The 21,795-nt window shown below is 41.8% G+C and overlaps 1 protein-coding gene across 2 annotated transcripts in view; it reads left to right on the forward strand.

The window, feature by feature from the left end:
* The window catches only part of GPC3 (glypican 3), a 368,118-nt gene that overhangs the window by 309,685 nt on the left and 36,638 nt on the right, over positions 1–21,795 (forward strand). For both annotated transcript variants that reach the window (XM_031446156.2, XM_031446155.2), the window contains one exon: positions 7,850–8,009. In XM_031446156.2, the coding sequence (XP_031302016.1) occupies positions 7,850–8,009 (160 nt within the window). The remainder of the gene's footprint in view (positions 1–7,849; positions 8,010–21,795) is intronic.

A 21,795-nucleotide genomic window follows, 5' to 3' on the forward strand; every position in this document is an offset into this window, starting at 1 on the left:
GGGAGGACTTATTTTCACAAGTTTCAGCGCTGCATTAAGAAACATAAAGTACGAACAGGGGGAGGTGGCAGGGGTAGAAAAAGCATGTGCTGCGGTGTAAGAGGCGGATGGAGAAGCCAGGTCCAGACAAGAGTGCATCTGGGTGTGGGTGGCCTTCGTACCGACAGACCATGTGGAAGCACATCCCCTAGCAGGTCCCTCTTTATTACTACACATCTCTGCGTGATCCTTAGTGCACAGACCGTTATTTTACTGGGAGCATCCAGGATTTCCTCAGACTGTCTTACAAAAATTTCACCCAACCTTTTTTTCTGCTGCCTTGGTGTTTGGCTGTGGAAGGTTACTTGCTCTTCTGTATCTGCTGCTATGGCTGCAACTCCTCCTCCTCTTCCTCCCTTTCTTCCTCTTCCAGATCATCATCATTATCCTCAGCAGCAGAGTTAACATGTTCAAGAACTAAATTATGTTGCCAAGCAATGTGCTGAGCACTTTAACACACATGATTCTATTTATTTGTTTATTCATTCATTTAATTAATATTTATTGAACATTTACTTTGTAGCAAACCGTGTGCTACACACGGGTAATCGAAACAGAGCATTATTTCTTCTGTTGGTCTAGTAGGGGTGCAAAAGGGGAATATATAATTACCAACTGTGGAAAGGCCTGTGAAAAAAGGAGACATGGGACTATGAAAGGTGAAAGGTGCTCTTGAATTTAATTCTTCAACAACCCTGCGAAGTTAATGAATAGCATTATCCTCGATTTTACAGGCAAGGAAACTGACGCTCAGAGAGGTTAAGTGACTTGCTCAAAGTAACGCAGCTGGTCAGTAGGCTGAGTAGAGATTCAAATCCATGTTGGTCAGATTCCAAAGCTCACACTCTTAACAGCTATACTTTATTGCCTCTCCAATGTGTGAAGCGCATATGTAGCCGTTAATGCCCTGTACACTTGGGTGCTGGCTTCATCTCAAGTGTGTGGAGTCGCAATTGTTTCCAATTAGTTGTGGCTGTGGTTTTGGTGCGTGCCTTCAAAGAAAGTGTGCACGCAAAGCAGAGGTCATGTGCCCTGGGTCTTGTGGATGTGCACGAAGTATAAATAATAATGGCATTCCCCAAAAGCTGGGATTCATTGGAGTCACCACATTTGTTTCCCATTAGCTTACGCTACTCAAATACAAACACTAAAGCATGTATTTACATTGCTGTGGACACGGAAAGTCAGGCCCCCAAAGCATTCCTCGCAGGTTGTATAAAGCTGAGCATCCAAATAGTTCAAAATCAGTTTTGTAAGCCCAGCTTAATAGCTTTAAAATGTAACCTAGATTCCAGATACTTTTTTAAAAATGCCTAGAGAGAGGTATGTGAGTAGCGAAAGGAGACAAAACCAGCTAAATCTTCAAAATATGCACCAACCCCCATATTTGTAGTATCTCCTTTGTTACTTCTCCTTTATTTTTAAAATGCTAAAGAGCTTAAAGTCAAGAAAACTCTTAGCCATGTAGCAGCAGTAATGGAATTTTTCATTCTATTCTAACCAGCTGTCTGAAGGTTTTCAAAACAAACCTGTTTATGATGAGATGGTTTGGTTATTTAAGACACAGTAGATGGCAAGTCTGGGAAAAACAAGCCAGAAGCATCCAATGTCACTATCTCAGCCTCCCAGCTCTCCCACCCAGTAACAAAAGGCTTTCCCATCAAGGTGTAGTTTGTGGACAGTATCTGAGAACATGAGGTTGAACTGGAAATTATCTGAGGTAAAGATGTCAAGATGGCAAAAAACATGAATGAAGGCTCCATTAGTTGATATCTTTACCTAAGAGACCGTGTTTTTCTTGACATGCTCTGGACTTGGGAGCAGAAGACTTTGTTTTTAATGAGGTCTCTATCACTTACGTAGTGACTCGGTCAAGTTTTACCCCCCCCCCCCTCTGAGCCTCCCTTGATGTGGGAAATGGGGAGGGCCATCTTCCCTGTTACACGAATGGACAGTGCAGATTCAAGGATTAGAGGAGAGAACATATGTTAAGCCCTAGCACGGTGTGTGGTTGATAAGGTTCATATCTTTGCAATCAAGGTAATTCCAAGAGGCACGTTATTTATACCCTATAGACAGATCGAGAGTTGCTGCTCTCACTGGTCTAATTTCAGTGTATTTGATCCCCTAAGAGCTACAAGTATGTCGTTTGATCTTTGTTCTCCAGTCAACCAAGCATAAAAAGAGCCAAATCATGTTGTCCCACGCTGCCGTGCTCTTTTGTTATCTTGGTTTATGGTTTTAAGAACATGAAATTGCTTTATTCTAGAAAGCCTTTTTCCCCCTCTTACACTGTGGTTCTAATTTTCTTAAGTAATTATTCCAGGCTTTTTGTTTCCTTTTATCACACAACTCTGAGTACCTGTTCCAAGGCTAACTTTAAATATTTCCCTTTCTAATCAAATGAAGTCACTCAATTTACACAAGGATATTTTTATTAACTACAAAGACAGAAGGTCATGATGTCCATACCTAAGTGAAAAGGAAATTGTTCAGATGGCCTTTGCTTTTTCATAAAGTGGTTTGAAGAGCATGCATTAAGGATTCAAATGCATGTGGGGCTGAGATGACTCTTGTCCAAAGATGGTTTCAGTGGGTTACTGGGAAGTGCAGTGACAGTGATACAGCCTTTCTTAAAGTGTGGTCTGTGGTTCACTCACAGTAAGATGGGGACGGGGCGGGGGGGAAGATCTAGTTAACAGTACAGATCTCTGCTCCACCCCAGACCTGCGAAATTAGAAGCACTGTGGGTGGGGCCTGGGAGCCTGAGTTTTATACAAACATCCTAGGTGATTTCTTATGGAAATTGAAGACTCATTCCCATGGTGTATAAAAATATACATGCCCTTTGACCCAGTAATCCTGCTAATGGGAAACTAAGGAAATAATCCAAATATGATCCAAAATATGAAAAGCGTTGTTGAATGCTCCTGATACTCCATCCTTATTTATAAAAGCAGAAGAGCTACAAGCAGTGGAAATGGTCAACATTAGGAGAACGGATAAATGAACTTTGGTGGATCCCTGAAGGGCACTGGGAAGTGTTTTCATCACATTTAAAGCATCGCGTTTCTCACGTTTATTCATAACAATGATTCTAGGAGGCAGGCATTATTTTCCTCATATTACAGACGAGGACATTGAGGTTTAGGGAGGCGAAACAGCAAAGTTAATAATTGGAAAGGCAGAAGTTAATGGGGGAAAGCCAGGATTCTAACCCAAGTCAGTCTGACTCTAAACTGCAAGTTCTACCATGTAAAAATATAGACAGTAAAAATAAACCCTACCCCTGAACACACAAATATTGGTCATTAAAGTTTGGGAAATGGGATTTTTTCCCCTTATTTCTCTTTTCTCTCACCTTTCTATATAGATATTTACAGAATAAAAATATTATATTATAAAATAAAAACTGGTTGTATCTTTAAGCAACTATGAGAGCCTCATGTGAGTCAAAGAGGGTAGCCAGGAGGGTGGCAGTGGGGAAAAGCTGGCAGCGGAGGGCCTCGTGTCCTTCCCGCTAAGGCGGCCCAAACCGGGCCCAGCAGAAATGTCAGATTTAGAGAGTGGTTCTGGGGGTCATGGAGTGAAATCAGACTGGTGTTTTCATAAGAGAGTTTACGTTGATAACCATTATTCTGAGCCCTGGCTTTCAAAGAGCTAATAGGATAGTGTCCTTTGAAAATGGCAAACAGTTCACCAAAAAGCATTAGGCACCTAAAGTTAACTGATTCGTGTGCAAGGCCCTCATAAGTTTCCTTTTATAAAGCAAGTGTTCAGTCTTGATAACATTGTAAAGAGTGAGAGAGGGAACCAAAAGGTCAATATTGTGCATTGTAATTAGCTGATTTGATTTCTGTGCCAAATTCCAGGCTGTCCTTGCTGGCAATTCCTCCTCTCTGACACATTACCGTTCTTTCTTTCAACACTGGAGCTTCAGACCCTTTCTGTAAGACTTTTGCATTCACAATAGCTTCCTAGGTTTGGATCTGTTTTGTTAAAGTGTGAGGGTTAGGCTCATCAGCAGATGTCTGTGTAATGTGGTTTGAAAGGATGCTCTAATCCTTCTTCAATGCTGAAGTTGTCTCCAGAATGGGAGTAATTTAGGAAGTAAAGAAGTCATTTCACTGGCAAAGTTTTAAAGTTTTTTTTTGTTTGTTTTAATTGCACTTTTTAAAAAAACCTGAAATACCAGAGAATCCTGGGGGCATGGTACACAAAGTTGGAAGACGGCCTCTCAAAGATTAGCTACAGATCTTCGCCTGGGTCGTCCAAAGGGGTGTAGCTATTCATTCACAAGTTCTTCTCCGGTTAATCTGTGCTTTGGCTTTCTCCTTTTTCATGAGGTTGTGAAAGTAGCTTTTAAGGAATTAAAAAATGTCATGCCACTTCATTGTGCTTCAGTTCAATAGCACATTTATTGAGGTCCTACCATGTGCCAGACTCTGCCTTAAATGCTATGATAAATAAGATCGTAGATAAATAAGATAAATAATACACAGCCCCTGGGCAGCTCAGTCTGGTGGTGGAGCAAAGCCACACGTACAGATAAATAATACCAGGTTGCATACATACAGTGCTATTTAGGAGGTACAGATAAAGGGAACAGTGGTTGAAGAGCGAAAGGCAGAACTCTAATGACCATCTGTGGTAACCGGGAAGGCTTTATTAAGGAAGTGACATTTGAACTTGGCTTTAAAGGATGGAGTGCTTTCAATAGACAGAAAGGAAAACAACTCACATTAAGGTGCTCAGTGAATGTTTGCCTTACTCAAAATGTATATGTATATGTCAAAAGCAATTTTCCCATAAGAAGTGATGGTAAAGGAGGAAATTCAGGTGTTTTGGTCAAACTGAAATGTTGTTATAGTCTAGGTTAGCAGTACTCAAAGACAAGTTGATGGACCCTGGTAAGTCCATGATACCCAGGGATCCACGAGGTCAAAATTCCTTGCACAATAATTCTAAAAGGTTAATTGCCTTTTTCACTGAGCCGATATTTGCACTGATGGTGCAAAAGCAATGGTGACTACAGCTGCTGGCACCACAGTATGGATCAAGGCAGTGGCGCCAAACTGTGCTGGTGATCACTGTATTCTTCACTGGTCTGCACTTGCAGGAAAATAAAAGGCACTTTCACTTATTACGTCATTGCTGAAGCAGTAAACATGATTAATTTATTAAACCTTAACCCTTGAGTATACTTTTAAAGAATATTCTATGTTAGGAAATTTGACGTTTGTTTAAGGTACTTCTGCTGCAAATCATGTTGATATGGGTCTCCAGGAAAAGCACCTGTGAGATTATTTAAGCTCGGAGCTAAACTAGCCTCCATTTTCATGCAATACCATTTTTCTCTGAGATAATGACCAGCAAACAATGGTTATACAGACTTGAGTATTTGCTAGATGTTGTCTTCAAAAGGCACAAAGAGAGCCTGACAGTTAAAGGAAACACTGACTGTTTGTTGCCAAGGATAAAATTCAAACTTTCAAGAGAAAATTAAAATTTTGGAAAACTTGTATCTGCCACCATGACCTTGAGAGCTTCTGAAGACTTTTCTAATGAGATTGGAGGTGATATTAATGAATGTGATTTTTTTTTTTGTATCATATAATGAAAGGTGTCACTATTTGGAAGACCTGCACAGCTCGGTGAAACAGGATTTTTCGGATGATGCATGCGTGAGATGAAATGGGTAAAACTCCCATTCAAAATCCAGAACATTTCAATGGATTTTAATGTATCAGAACATGAAAAGTTTATTTATATCATTTCATATTCAGCATTGCAACTAACCTTTCCTATTTGTTGAGTTTTTACGTCGTATCGATGAAAACAACCCACAATTATCTGAAAAGCCTACTAAAATACTTCCATCTTTTCCCATTACATATCTGTGAGAGGCTGCATTTTCTGCACATGTTTCAACCAGAACAATATATATCAACAGATTGAAGGGACAAGCAGATATGATAACCCAGCTATCATATGAAGCTAAACATTAAAGAGATTTGCAAAAACGTAGACCACCACCACCCTTCCTTATAACTGTTTTATGTCAGGGGAAAATATATTTATTTTTCATTAAAAATGCTATTTATGTTAATATATCATGGGCTTATTCTTGTTATGTTTAAATTAGTTATTAACTAATTTTTTTAATTTCTCAGTTACAATTTCTGAGATGGTAACTGTCAATAGATATAACTATATAATCCAAAGTTTCCCTGGGTTGCCTGATAAGAGTATAAAGGAGTCCTGAAATCTTAAAGTTAGAGAACCGCTGGTCTAGTTTATCCTAGCCTATATGTCTCTACTGTACATTCAGATGTGTAGGATGAATGGTGGGTGGGTGGAGTGGTAGAGCGGCAGGATAGAGATGGTCCTGGACTGGGAGATGGTAAGTGGGTTCGTTTGTCCCACACCATTAGAGATTGTTGGCTAGGAAAGAACCAACTTTTTGTTGTGGACTTTTCTTTCTTTGCTTAAAAGGAGAAACATTTCTGTATGGTTTGTTGATTGTTCCAAGTAGATCTTGGTGTAGCAGCTAAATCACAGGTGGGGAATATAAAAGTATATTTTGCAGTGACAATGAACACAGACAATGGAAACCACAGAAACCAAGATGTCCCTGTACATGTATGCCACATCTGCATACTCTGCATCTTTTGTTGTCCTTTATTTAAAAATAGGAGGTAGGACTGAGATTTAGGACTAAAAGTGGGTGATGGGGCCGAACAGAGCAGGGATAGAGGACGCTGGAATACAGCCTTGGAAAGAGATGGTGAGGAAAAGTAAAATGGAGTTGGAGAATTGCCCGCAGAGACCACTCATGTTGTGAGCTGGGCTTCTGGATCAGTGGAGAGACTTTGGGAGGTGGAAGTCACTATAACATTAGAAAGGCGTTGGCTGTGCGACCAAACAGCCAGAGACACTGAAGAGCAAAACAGACATGCCTCGTATTAGGCATATTATCTACAGTAAAGCAAAATGAATTTCAAAGCATCATATTGAGATTGTGGAAGAGGGAGATATTTTAAAAGTTTTTCTAGAGGTCAGGGCACAGTATGTGGCAATTAATTATAAGTATTCCTTTAACTGTATATAAAATGTCACTGCTCTTCTCTTCATTTGGTGGGACGCATCTGTTGTTTTAATTTAGTGAATGTAAATATAGTTATAGAGGGCTTCCAGAGGCATCTTTTCTGATCTTGGTGTTCTCTCAGCCTATAAATATGCTTTGTTTGTCTATTTTATATATAGTAATTAGTATCTGGAGATCTCGAAATCCCAATTTATCCCTTCCCACCCCCTTCCCCCCTCTGGTAACCATGAGTTTGTTTTCTGTATCTGTGAGTCTGGTAGGTTTTTTGTAAATGAGTTCACTTGTGTCTGGAGTGTATCTACGTACATGTACGAAACATGCTGTACCACAAAAATTGATGCAACATTGTAAACTGACTATACCTCAATTTAAAAAATAAATTAAAAATTAAGGGGGTCAAACATATGCTTTGCCTATCATGTCGTAAGTTCCTTGGCAGTGAGTTGTCCCATGGAGGCTGTCAGGAACTGACGACCTGGGAAAGATCTGATGTAATATACACTCTGGCTCCCGAGTTGTAGAGAATCGTGTCGGATTCTATGGAAAGGTCCAGAAGTTGGAAACTCTAAAGAGTACAAGCAGTGTACATCTATTTAAATTTGAAAATGATTTTTTGAAGCTTCTTGGTAACTCTTTTAACATTTTATAATGCCTCCTGTTCATCACACACTGTTTCAGACCTACATGGTTGTTTTCTTTCAGCTCCTGAGAACCATGTCAGTGCCCAAAGGTCGAGTTCTGGATAAAAACCTTGATGAGGAAGGGCTTGAAAGTGGAGACTGCGGCGATGATGAAGATGAGTGTATTGGAGGCTCTGGTGACGGAACGATGAAAGTGAAGAATCAGCTCCGCTTCCTTGCAGGTAACTGATTAGCGCGGGTGCAAATCTGAGCTAAAATGGTGATGCTTGGGAATTAAAGACCAATTGACTCTGCTCTCTATAACTCCCCTAAAATCCCTGCAAGCCACAATGCCATCAATTCTTTAAGGAAAGACTACAATCTAGAAAAATGAAGTTTTCAGGTAGGTAGCCTTTTAAAAAAAATCTCTGGACCTGGGTAGATTAAAAAGGTAGCTTCCTGTTTTTCATTGTCTAAAATGAACTGGTCTGATCAGTTGGCTCTGTTTCCTACTGGAGAATTCCTGGGTTCATTCATCTCTTTTGATGGAAAAAAAAATGGCATCTGGAGAGTCTAGTAAAAACCAATGGTGGGATAACTTTCAAAGGTAGAGGCATTAGCTGACCCTCTCTTCTGAGAATGTCATATTTGTTTTTTTTCACAAGTAGTCTCAAACAGACTATGACACAGAACTGCATAGCTACATGAAAACACAGAAAAAAACAAACAAACAGATGCTGGTGTCAAGAAGGCAAAATAACCACCACAAAAAATATTCCTTTACATTCACATTTGTCTTGATGATCCCAATTTACAACATACTTTTGTATGGGTAGGTGTCCTTCTTTCCATTTTACACATAAGCAAACTGGGGCTCAGAGAAGAACTGAGATTCATCTAAATGGAAGAGCTGGAACTCGAACTTGGCTCCAGCCTTGTCCTTGAAATCCTATCGCCCAAGGCGTCTGAGACCCTACAAGCTCCTCCTTCTCCTTCAGCCTCTTTCCTTCACTAGTTCTTTCTCATCCTCCCCTGAAACTGGGTCTCTTCTTAAGCCTCTATCTTTTCTCTCTTCAGAGAAAGCACAGATCTTATCCACTTTTGCTCTTTCCATTTTTTTTTTTAATGATTTTGGTAAGTTCTTTTTTTTTTTATTCTAGCAAGAATAAAAAATCTAACACAAAATCTGCCCCTCTTAACAAAGTTTTAATTGTACAATACTGTTAGTTATATGTGGAATGTACAGCAGACCTCTAGAATTTTTTCACCGTATATGACTTTAACTCTGTCCCCATTAAACACTAAGTCCCCTTTTTTCTCCCTCAACCCCTGGCACCACCGTTTTACTTTCTGCTTCCATGAGTTTGGCCCCTTTAGCTACCTCATATAATGGAATCATGTGGTTATTTGCCCTTCTGTGACTGGCTTATTTCACTTAGCATAATGTCCTCAAGGTTTATCCATGCTGTAGCATACGGCTACAGGATTTCCTTCTTTTTCAAGGCTGAATAATGTTCCACTGTGTGTATATACCACCATTTCTTTATCCATATATCTGTCAATGGACATTTAGGTTGTTTCTACCTCTTGGCAGTTGTGGATAATGCTACAGTGAACTTCTTTAACTATTATACCACTATGGGGATAATTCATAAAATCATTACCTCCAATCTAAACTGCTCTCCTGAGCTATCATCCCCCATCTCCAGCTGCTTACTAGTCATTTCTACTTGGCTTTCTCGCCGTTACCCTGAACTCTATGTGTCATGAATCAAACTTACCAACAGACCATCCCAAACTGGCCCTCCCTTAATAATTCTCTTTTCCTGATGCGACTACCGTTCTCCCCGTCACTGAGGCTTAAAACTAAAGTCATCTTTGACTCTTCTCCCTTGCCCTTCATGTAATTGGGCACCAAATCACTGTAGATTATTTGCAATTTTTTTCTGCCTCTCTTCCTGTTTTTTTTCTATCTCCCTTTCACCCTCCTGCATACATTATTTCAATCACATCTTAAGTGGTCTCCAGGCTTCTAGGCTAAGATGAGAGTATTGAGAGCCTTAGGCTAGCAGATTAGAGAACAAAGAATCAGAGAACCGGGCAGAAGATTCCACCATCTTGTATAGCTGCAAGGTTAATCTTTCTAAAACATCTCCTACCTCGCTTGGCTGCCTTCATCCTGTCCCCACTGCCTGGAGGCTAGTGTTCAGACTCTTCGGCAGAGTTCTGAGGGCCTTCTGGTCTGGCCTAAAGTACCCTTCTGGCTTCATTTCCCCCCACTAGCCCCGTAGGACCCTCCACTTTGGCAAGAACAACCATACTCATGCCCCTGTCTTTATACCATTGCTGCCACTTATTTCTGTGTAAATACACCCTTTTATTTTTTCTTAAATTACACTTATCCCTCTAAGTGAATTTCAGGTATCATGCAGTGAAAAAAAAAATAGTTTTAGGGATAAAGCAAACTTGTATTTGAATCCTGGCTCTATTCCTTATGAGTTAGCATGACCTTGGTCAGTTCTTAGCCTCCTATCTAAGTCATTACCCCAACTTCATAGGACTATTTCAGGATCAAATCAAGGGAGAAATTTGTAAAGCGTCTAGCCCAGTATCTAGAATATCCTAGGTGCTTCATAATTATTAGTTTCCTTCAATGAAATCCTTCACAACCATCTCAGTCTACAGTTATCTCCGACCGCTGAATCACTAAAACAAGTTCTGCCAATGCTTTCAGGAAATAGTCTGCAGTGGCTCCCAAGTTCCATTCCTGGCATAACATGATCACTCAGAGCCTGGCATCCTATAAAAAGAATGTGGGATAAACATAATAAGTAAAAACAATAGAAGCTCATGTTTATTGGACACCTCCAAGCACTGGACCAGACCTTTGCACACATTGCCTCGTATCATTTTCAAAACACCACTGTTATTATTCCCACTTTACAGATGAGAAAACTGATGCTGGAAGAGGTGGAGTAATTTGCCTCAGGTCATGCCATCGCTAAGGTCAGAGTCAGAATTCGGAGCCAGGCAGTTAGATATCCGAGGCCACTCTTTGGACAAATCTGCTTCGCATTTCGCTACCCAAAAAAGCTTTGAGTCATCTGAAGCTGGCTCAGATGATTCACCAAACTAGTAACCGGGCCCCGCACTGATCCCTAGCACACACCACCGGTCAGGTTTCTCCCAAAGTCCTGCCTGTCTCTCCTCTCGCTTCCTGCCTATAAGCTACTTGCCTGTCCATCTTTTCCATTTCAAAACATGATCCAACAATTCCATGGTGACTTAACTTTTTCTTAAACAGTGTTTGGTGTGGGACCTTGTCAAGGGCCTTTTCAAAATCAAAATAGATTACATCCACTGGTTTCCCTTTGTCCACATGCACATTTATTCTCTTAAAGAATTCTAGTCAATTAGTTAGGCATGATTAACCCTAAGTGCTTTGTAAAGTGTAAAACACTACACAAACGGTGGTTAATTTAAATTACAGGAAAAATGATGCCCTACTCCCAATAGGTTACACTTGCCTCACACGTTCAGTGATCCTACCGGCCTGGAGTTCCTTGGGTCCCCTTTGAAATGCTTCTCGTGGCGAGGAGACTCGCTGGCAACCTGCCAGGCTCGTGGCACAATAGCTATTTGGAATAACAAGCTATACACTTTGGTCAGCTGTTACACAATTTTACCCCAAATCTGGGTGGATGCCATCTGGTCCTGGTGATTCATCAGCATCCACTTAGTCAACTAGACTTGGAACACTGTGTGCATTTACCGCCATCTCGTTTAGTACTTCCAGGTTCCTCCCTCTGAAAGACAACTTGGAAATGAAAAACAAAGCTCAGAGTATGTTCAGACTCTTCTATCTCCCTTTTGTCCGTGAACAGTTGTTTTGCACCATAACCAGCAAGTGGTCCTACTGGCTGGTTTCCCGGCTCACTTCTTCCCTTCTTTTGATGAAGTACAGGACAACCTAGCTTTTATTCTTGGCTTTGCTTCTAACTCCCATGTGTCCCAGGGCCAGCCCCTTTCTCTTTTTAGAAGTCATTTTCTCCATTTGTAAAATGAAGAGAATGGCCAGACAATTCTCGCAGGCCATTCCAGTGCCAGCAATCTGTAATTATGTTCATTTATTTGGCTTTAGCCCCTGGCAAGTTGCTTACTGGAGTCTTTTGGGGAGATCTTCTTCTGACCTTGCAGGTTCTCTGTTTTCTTCTCCTGAGCTGTTTCCACTTTTAAAAAGGTCTCACTTTCCCTACTGTAGCTCCTTTGACTTCTCCAGTCTGGCAAGCCAGACTTCTTACCAAGGGCTGCCCACACCTGGACCTCGGCATGCTGGTATACCAGGATGCTAATAAGTGTTAGGTAGTTTCCAGGCCTTCTGGGCTATATTCAATCTTCAAAGTCTTCATTCCAAAATTCCCCAAGTGCTCTATATTTCTATAATTCTTATTTCTAAATTTAACACAGAATTCACAGGGTCTGACCCTTCTTTCTGATCGTTGGATTTAATTGCTGCTGAGATGATTATTACATGATGTCTTCTTACCCATAGTCACAGGTTGACCTGTTCCTTTCACTTCTCAGAAGAAGGCTATTGTGTGTCCATTTTGGTGGGTTACTGCATTTCTTCCAGCCTGTTTCGTGGGGTTGTGGCAATTAAACAAAATAATCCATGCAAACCAGTTGGCATTGTGCCTGGCACCTCATAAGCACTCCACAATTGTTATATACCATTAAAGCAACTGGTCTGTTGCTGTCACTGCCAACCTGCGGGCGCTCAAAGAGCCTGCCGACGCAGATTAGGATCAGTTGCCTTGTTTTCTTGCTTGTTTGTTTAAGATCTAGAAAAGACAATTAAAAGCCAGCAACCAACATTCAGCAATACCCCCTTAACCCTTGTCACTCTAAGTGGGGTCAGGGGAACAGCGTCTGTTTCATCTGGGAGCTGCTTAGGGATGCAGACTCTCCGGCCCCACCTGGAGACCTACTGAAGCATAAGGTCACGGTAACAAGACCCCTAGCTAATTTGCTGACAGCCGTTAGCACCTTCTAACTGAGCACTCGTGGCACTGAGGCTTAATACTTGAAGCATCGAAGAAGCCACTAAACTGCCCCCCCAGTGAGCTAAGTATTCTGGGAAGTGTAGAAGAGGTCCAAGGCCTGGCCATCCCAGTGATCGATTAGGACACTTGGGTTCCAGTCCTAGCATATTTACTAACACTGAGACTGTGAGCAAGTTATGTAGCTGCTCTGAGCCTGTTTCTCCAGGTGTACAATGGGGCCAGTCATCCTTGCCTATACCTCAAGGAGTTATTGTGAAAGTCAGACGCGATCGGTAATGAGCGAGAAAGTGCTTTGTAACCTGTGAAGCTCTGCAAATATTGATGACAACCAGAAGATTATTGTTATTATTCCAAAATCTCTGGAAGCTCTTTGGCTTTCTCCGCAGCTGTAGGTCTGCGAAGGTTGCATTTAACCCATGAGTTATAAAACACTTGCCCTGAACACCCATGTTCAGACTCCCTTTCAAAGACAGATCATCCATGAGGGACCTGGTGCAATAAGATGACTGTCTTTTTGTCAAGCTGCCATCAGTATTGTTCCTAGTTTTTGGCCCGGTCAAAGCTCTTATTGTAAGCTGTTTGGGAAGCTGGCTACTTCCAGTGATTTGACTGGGGTTGATCCCTGAGAAGCTTTGAGGGCTCTGCCCATGTGTCCCTGCCAAGGCGTGATAACTAAGCATCTGAAGCATCTGCCCCTTCTCTGCCAAGTCTCATCCAAACAGAAACACACCCACACGCCCATGCACACACATGCACGCATGCACACGTGCATACCTGCTGTCGGAAACAATTGAAATATACGCTCACAGGACAACTCCCAGCAAGAAATACCTATCTCAGAGACACCTGCGTTACCACTCCCTCACCTCTATCATCCTTGGACCTGCTTCTGCGCCAGCATGCGCTGTTCTGTGGGCACAGGCAGAGTAGGCTGGTGAGCCTCATGTCTTTTTAACAGCGAGTCAGAAAACGAAGATAATCTTGTCTCAAGTTGGGTCAAAGAATGGATACTGTGAAAACCTATTTCTTTGGATGAGGAAAGCGGAAACAAACTCTAGAAGACAGCTACATCATTTGTTGTACGTGGGAGTAAGAGGGGCTTCGGCGGTTGGGTTGGCAGTAGGGTGAGGAAGACAGTTCATGAAATACGTCTTGGGCTTAGGACTTGAACCAATATTAATGAAGACACAAATGAACTTATTCACAAAACAGAAGCAGACTCACAGACAGAAAACAAACTTATGGTTACCAGGTGGGGAAAGAGTGGTGAGGAGGGATAAATTGGGATTTGCAGATCCCAACTACTGTATATAAAATAAACAACAAGGTCCTACTGTAGAGCACAGGGAACTATATTCAATACCTTGTAGTAACCTGTAATGAGAAAGAATATGAAAACAACTATATGTATGTATATGTATAACTGAACTATGATGCTGTACACCAGAAATTGACACAACATGTAAACCAACCATACTTCAATTAAAAATAAATAAATAAAAGTAGATCTAGACCCAAAAAAATTTGGGAAAGGAGGGTATAGCTCAGTGGTAGAGAATGTGCTTAGCATGCATGAGGTCCTCGGTTCAATCCCCGGTACCTCTATTAAATAAATAAATAAATAAATAAATAAATAAATAAATAAGTAAGTAAGAAAGAATAAATAAATAAATCAAATTATCCCCCCAAAAGAAATCAAAAAAGCAAACAAACAAACAAACAAAAACCAAATAGTTATTTCTTGCCATAGTAAAGAAATATGTCTTGTGGAAATGTTTGCCCTCAAGAACCTTTCAGTCTCTCCATGTCAGTGTGAGGACTAAAAAGAGAAAACTTGTCACCTGTTCCCTGTCTGGGAGTGAGGGTGAAGTTGAATTCCAGGCCTAGGCAGGTCCCTTTGGCCATTCTCTGTCATCTCCAGGTGTTGTGAGAGCAAGCAGCTCTCTGCGTCTCCCCTGCCCATCACCCCTTTCCAGCAATACTGGAGTGAAGCCATTACGACCTCACAGCTGTGGGCCCCATGAGGCTGTACCCAGTATTCCCTCCCTTCAGTTACTTTACAATCTGGAAGCAAAAGAACAATGACTTCCCAAAACCAGAAAGTAGGAAATATTTTTAAGCCAATTATTTCTTTTTTAGCAGATCAAATGTAATCTTATATTCCTTCTCCTAACACATTTGTGCCCATAGAAGAGCGGAAGGATGCTTTAGTGGCTTAACTTTTCTTGTAAATTGTCAAATCAAACCTTCACAAGCGTGGGCTGATGGTCGCATGCATTGATAAATTCATTAACAGTTGGTTTGGTGAAAAGGATAAAACCAATGGAGGAACTTTATGATGGGCCTTTTATCATGGGTGATATCTGCAAATTTTTCATGTTTAGAACAAATCCTATTGCCTGTTGAAGAATGAGTAAAAAGTTCGTAGGGGAATGAAATGCCCTGGGTTTTTTTTAGTGGGAAAGTTGTGGAGTCCTGTTCAGAGCTCAAAATACATGTGGATACAGTAATATATCTCTTTATACTGCCTGCCCTGCTGGTAACAAGCCCAGGAAGAGATTAGGGCAGTTTTCCCAAAGTGTATTCCATAGGTCGAACAACCCGAGCCTGCTTCCTTCGCACTCTTTGGAAGCCCACCAGTCAGATCTTTGGCACTTACGTGCCACTTAGTTACTACTAAGTAACCCAGCTCTGGGATTCTCTGGCAGGATCCTGTACTGACTCTCTCCAACCTTCTTTCTTGGGCTATCAGTCCCTCAGACATGTGACCTCAGTGTAAGGGGACCCCATGTCATTCACACTGGGAGGCAGATCCCATCTGATGGATGAATAGGGTACCTTCCTGCCCTTAGGCTGCTGAGGCCTGAGATGTAAAGGAGGGCATTTCATCCACATAGTCAAGCAAATTAGCCTCAGTTCTGTGTCTGCCATTTCCAGGGTTGGCCGTGAACAAAGTCACTCAGCTCCTCTGAGCCTTATTTCTCATATGCAAAAATAATGATAAACTATTTCCTGACCTGCCCACTTCACATGTTATTGAATGAAACACATGTGTTAGTGGATATAAAAGTACTTTATAAACTGTAATGGAATTATCCACTTAGAATAATATTATTAATATTGTTTAGTACCATTGGGTTATAAGTTAATTTTAGTCGCCAAAAGCCTGCAGCTAAAATTAGCAATTAAATCCTCAATGGTCTGGACAAACAAATTTCATTATAATGTGCTCCCACTTTTTCATCCCCAAGGTGGCATTTTCAGTTATTCATTAACTTGTTTTCAGTCCAGTGAGAAGGTATTTAAACAATGACAAATATGTCTGCTGCGTTGTGCAAATAACCAGTCACAACAGTCGCAGTCACGTACATCTTGAAAGCATCTTAGCTGGTTAGCTTTTGTTTTCTTTGGTCTTATTGGGGCAGTGAGGGCAGGGGTGGACAACGAATTGGGGAGGGTCAAGAAAGGGCCCCTGATTCTTTCCATTCTGTCTCACTCTGAGCTCCGAGCAATCTGCTTTCACGTCTTGATCTTTTCTTTTAAAGATCAGATGCCACAGGGAAGCTGAAGGAAGCAAAGCTCCCCAGAATAGCGCTTTTCTCCCAGATACAGACCAGGTGGTTCTTGCTAATAGATTGACAAGACAGCCAATCCCACGTCACCCCAGAGCTTTGGGCAGCTCCCGTGGCTCACAAAGAGGGATTTATATGCAAGCTTTCACAGTGCTATGACCTGCCGATGGAGGAAGGGTACCCAGAAAGGGCCTTCCCCGCGCCCTAGTGTCAGCTAGGGAATTACTCCAGGTAAGTTGGTGATGGATGAGAAGAAAGAAAGGTAAAAACTTTCTCTGAAGTTACCATCACTTGAGATGCTTTAGGGAGTTTGTTTCGTATTATTGGGGAGGACATATTCTGGGGTTCACTTTTCTCTGTCTACGGCCCTGTGACACTTCCCTTCTGAGCCATTAGGCTATGAGGCTTTTATACTCGTTGGTGGGCCTTCCACATAACTCCAAGAATTGCGGGAGTGTTCAGGACTGTGTGAGAGACTTGTGACCACTGTATTATAGTTTATAATCAGTTTTCAAATTAAAAGGAAACTGTTGACGGTACGAGTGTGGCTAAATGGACTTTTCTCTGGATGAAGCCACGTCGGCCAGTTACCGTGGTAATCTAGCATGGATAGGAAGGAATGGGAACGAGAGGTTCAGCACTCATGGATGGAGAAGGAGAGGTGTAACCGGCAGGAAGGTGGCAAGCCCAAAGCCACTAGCTGGGCTGCCAGACAGAAATGAAGCTGTCTCTGCGGGATAACATCTCCTTGGGATCTGGGAGAGCCAGCTCATGTGCCCTCCAATGGGAGTTGCTCCCCGCAAGAATGTTGTATTAGAAAGAGAGAAAGATGCAGCGTCTAATTAAGCCTCTGTGGTGGCCCTAAGTTCCCCTGATGAACGAGGGTCTCTCGAGGGAGCCAAATCAGAGGAGCCCAGTGTAACAAGGAATCATGAGCCCGCCGAGTGAGAGATGCTGAAAGTGTGTGGTACGCATGCGCAGTCCTCGTGGCTGCAGGTGGAGCTCAGACATGAAGCCCGGCGGAGGTCCTGCTCGGAGAGGAAGTGGAACTCGGAGCCGATGGATGCCTTGCAATCGCTGACCTTCCAGAAGGTCCCTGAAACTACAACACGCACGCGCACACGTGTGCATTCAAGTTACTAAGTCTCTCATTCGAATTCAGACAATGCTGCCCCTTAACTTTGTTAATATGGCAAAAGCATAGCGGGACAGCCATTGCCTCTTTCTCCCCCTCATTTTCCTGGGCCAGCACAGGATTTCCGATTTGCTTTGGTAGGCATGAAGTTACTGGCAAGCTTTTGTTTTGTTAGTCTTTTTGAAAGGAAACCTTGTTATAAAGCCTGCCTATGTACACACCTGGCTAAGAAATGGTTAATGATCCAGGCAAATGATCCCTAGCGCTTAGGGTTCTTAACATTTCTAAATATACTTACTGATTCTTAAAAACTGCCTTTTGATTTTTGTTTTTTTCAACCCTAATGGGTATGGGTGATGGTAAATAAACCTTTAAAGGTGAGAACAGGAGCGCCAGTGCAGAGTCTCTTAATTGGTGGCTCGTTGGTGGACTTCAGCAGTAATATAATTACCAAGTAAATAAAAATGGACTAGAGGCCCCTCTACAAATTCTGGTGTCTGAGAGAGCAGTCTGTCAGAGCAGGGCCAGTCTCATTAGCACCTTCAGGATGGCTTTCAGAGTAAAGTAGTTTCCTTGATTAATGATGAGCTCCTCAGAGGGTAGACAGCAAGTCTTTGTCATCTTATATGTACACTTAGCAACTCTCAGTCACCAACCTCTGCTGCCTTCTCCTGCCCAGCCCCACAACTGTCACTTAGAAGATGTTTGATAAATACTTCCACTATCCATGTGCAGTGTTTACTTGTCACCATTTGCTTCCCTGTGTCTCCTATTTGGTAGGTTTCACCCTCACTGCTTCTTTAATTAGCTTCCTCAAAGTATCCTTCACCCTCTAGCAGCTGAAATTGTGCGCAGAGATAGGCGATCCCTATCGCGGTCAACACAGGGGTAGGGGCTCCTGTGTGGAGGAGGACACGCTGTGCGAGACTCTGTGTGTCTGTAGCCTAGATGCGCGTCTTCAGGAGAGTGAGCAGGATGCTGAAGACTCTACAAACAGGGTCAGTGGAAGGACACTGGGGAAAAGTAGCGATGCTCAGTCTGTTAGAAGAATTAGGGAGATGTGAATGTTGTCTTCTGATATTTAGAGGTCTTGCATATGGAAGATGAAGGTAGATCCGGAGCCAATACATGGAACTTACAAGGAGATGTATCTTGGCTGACAAAAGGATGAACCTTCCAGCACTTTAGGCTGTTCCTCAGTGGAATGGATTGCTCTAGGAAACAAGCAGCTTCCTGACTCCTGGAGGTATTTGACGAGAGATTAAGTAACCATATATCAGAAAGATTGGTTGGGGGCTGGTGGAGTGGGGTGTCAGAAAGTAGAGAGGTACCTACATCATGGGCTCTTGACTTCCATGGTCCTGAATAGCTCTGAGATGCTGTGGTTTTATGATGCAAACCCGTAAGTAGAGCAAAAGAGAACCAAGATGGTGGAGCAAACCAATGAGGCAATTTGTCGGGCTCTGGGGAGGAGAGAGGAGTGGAGAAGAGATTCTCTGATTGTATTCGAGCACATGTCACCAGTTACGATTTTCTGCAACTATTTTCCTTAGGAATGGCAGACTTTTTCAATGAGCAGTTCTTTTCAGCATCCTGTCTGTCACTCACAGCCTCTAGATTTGTTTTACTACTATGAGAATCCAGTTCTCATTTCTCCCCAATTATTTCCAGGCTTGTGGCCTTCCTGCCCCTGTGTTAGAAAAGCAAAGTGGGATACAGCCCCTCTTCCAGCTCCGTGTAGTTAGCCCTAACGGCTGGATGGTCAGTATCAAGGTTGTCCCTTCCTTACCTCCTCCACCACTCTCTCCCTTCTGACTCCGGCCTCACAGAATCGACCAGTGCATCTCAAATTATCTGGTGAAGGACTGGTTTTTTTGCTGTTGTTTTTTTGGTTTGTTTGTTTTGTTATTCCTCCCAAATCTGTCATGAACCAATACTTCTGTAAAATATAATAAAAATGAATTATGACAAAAAGGAAATGACTAAAGGGCCTACAAAATACAAGCCACGATTTTTAATTCTGAAACTCAACAGACTTGAAATCTCTCTGTCAGATTGCTATAAAAATTTCTAAATACTTTCTCTCAACTTTTGTGCTGATCTCCTGGCAGATTGGCAATAAATAGAGCAGCAGACACCACTCTGAGTAGGGAAGAGTTGGCTGCCCCCTGTGTCTCTGCCTCGTATCTCTCCTTGTCCTTGGACCCAGTGGTGACATACACTCAGCAGCAGCGGTCCCAGTGGGCAGTGGCGTGCTGGCGCTGGCCTGCACCAGCTCACAAAAGCCAATCATTAATTTCAGAATTTTCACGAGCCAGTTGTTAAACATAGCCATTATTAAAAATTAAATCCTATAGATTTATAATTAAATATATTCTATTAAAAACAAAGATAAGGAAGGAGGATATAGCTCAGTGGTAGAGTGCATGCTTAGCAAGCATGAGGTCATGGGTTTGATCCCCAGTACCTCTGTTAAATAAAAAATAATAAATATATAAATAAACCTCATTACCTCCCCCCTCCCAAAAAAACAAAGATAATGTACTGAAAATTCATCACATCCTAATTATTTTCTTACATGCACTATTATCTGTGCTCTGGAGGTTAAGGTTATTTGTCTAATTGTCTAACTGTGCCTTTGTGGTGGGAGTACTGTATACCCTTCCCAACTCTGTATGTGGTGTCTTCACCTTGGGAGCTTTGAAACTGAGCACGATGGAAATATTTCCACCCCAGAAATCACCAAAAACCATACATTGGGCTGGTCTTATTCTTTTGCTGATTGTCTAGAATCCAGATTTAAGAAAGTGGTGGAAAAAACGTTAATAGTGCAGATAAAACTCAAAATCTGTAGCCTTTACATTGGGAACAGTGCAAAACACTGGGAAAGTATTCTTCTAGTATTTGAAAACTATTATCCAGTTTAGCAGGAGAGTCATTCCCATCATGGATGAAGGAGTGACGCTCCCACATACATCTTTGTTATTTCATTTTTGTCTTGGGCCTTAATGTAAACTAATATATCAAGCAGTATTCTTATAGGAACTGCACTTGCTTGTCAGTTGCAACCCTGATTTGGCTACAGATGCAAGAGTCTGCAAAAAAAATCAGTGAAAACATTCTGTGAGAATCAATTGGCTATATGGAATTTACAATAAAGAATATTGTATAGTTTTATTATTTTTGTATATATATTTTTTATTGAAGAATAGTAAGTTTACAATGTTGTGTCAGTTTCTGGTGTACAGCATAATGCTTCAGTCATACATGAACATACATATATTTGTTTTTATATTTTTTCACCAGAAGTTACTACAAGATATTGAATGTATAGTTTTTATTATTTGTAAATTATATGTTCCACATCCTTTATTCCAGCAAAATTTAAAATAAGCTGACATGCATGCTTTTTTTGAGAGTCAGTTGTTAAACATTTACCAGCACATCATGGGGCGAGGGGGTACTTTGAAAGACTTATTTTCCTTCCTTCATGCTTAAAGTTTCTAGGCTTAAATCAATAGCTCTTTCCATCACAAGTGGGAGAAAATTTCTTTCCAAAGTTAGGCTGGCCAATGAAAGAGCCGCCCCTCATTTTCAGTTACTCTGAAATCTAGGATTCCAATTGGAAACTTAACTTGGAAACCATTAACCAGATCCATAAACTTTTTTTTCTCAGAACCCCTTATTCCCTGTTGAGGCTGATGGGCTCCCACTGAAATCTCCCTGCTAACCAGTGTAAATCCCTTCAGCCCTGTCACGGGCCTGGATGGGAGTCTCATAGACCAGCTCACGGGGCACCGGAGCCAGGACTGCTTTTAGAGTTCAGTCTCCCTATATCAGACGGCATTAGGACAAATGAATACCGTGTGCTGGTATGAGCCCTGGTTTTACAGGGTTAGAATGGAACTCCTAATATCAGGTTACATCTTGTTGGCTTGGTAATAATTTTTTGAACCACCAACCATATGGACAGAGGTTGGAAGGAAAGCTAAATTTGGAACACACCCCCACTCTCCTTTTTAACATTTCTTTCTTGTTTGTGCAGGGAGGCAACATTTTACTCATATTCACATAACAGCACCAATTGCTAGAGGACTGAGGAAGGAGATTCTCCCAAAATGCGGTCAGATCAGGGAACGATGTTTTCTATACAAGTACTTAGCAGTGTGTGCGGTAAGAACGTCTGCACTCTGCTTCTGCGGATTTCTGAACCTGTCTGGGGCACACAGCACTAGAAGACTCAGTCAGTGATGGAAAG

Source organism: Camelus dromedarius, chromosome X (assembly GCF_036321535.1).
Source record: "Camelus dromedarius isolate mCamDro1 chromosome X, mCamDro1.pat, whole genome shotgun sequence".
Lineage (NCBI taxonomy): Eukaryota > Metazoa > Chordata > Mammalia > Artiodactyla > Camelidae > Camelus > Camelus dromedarius.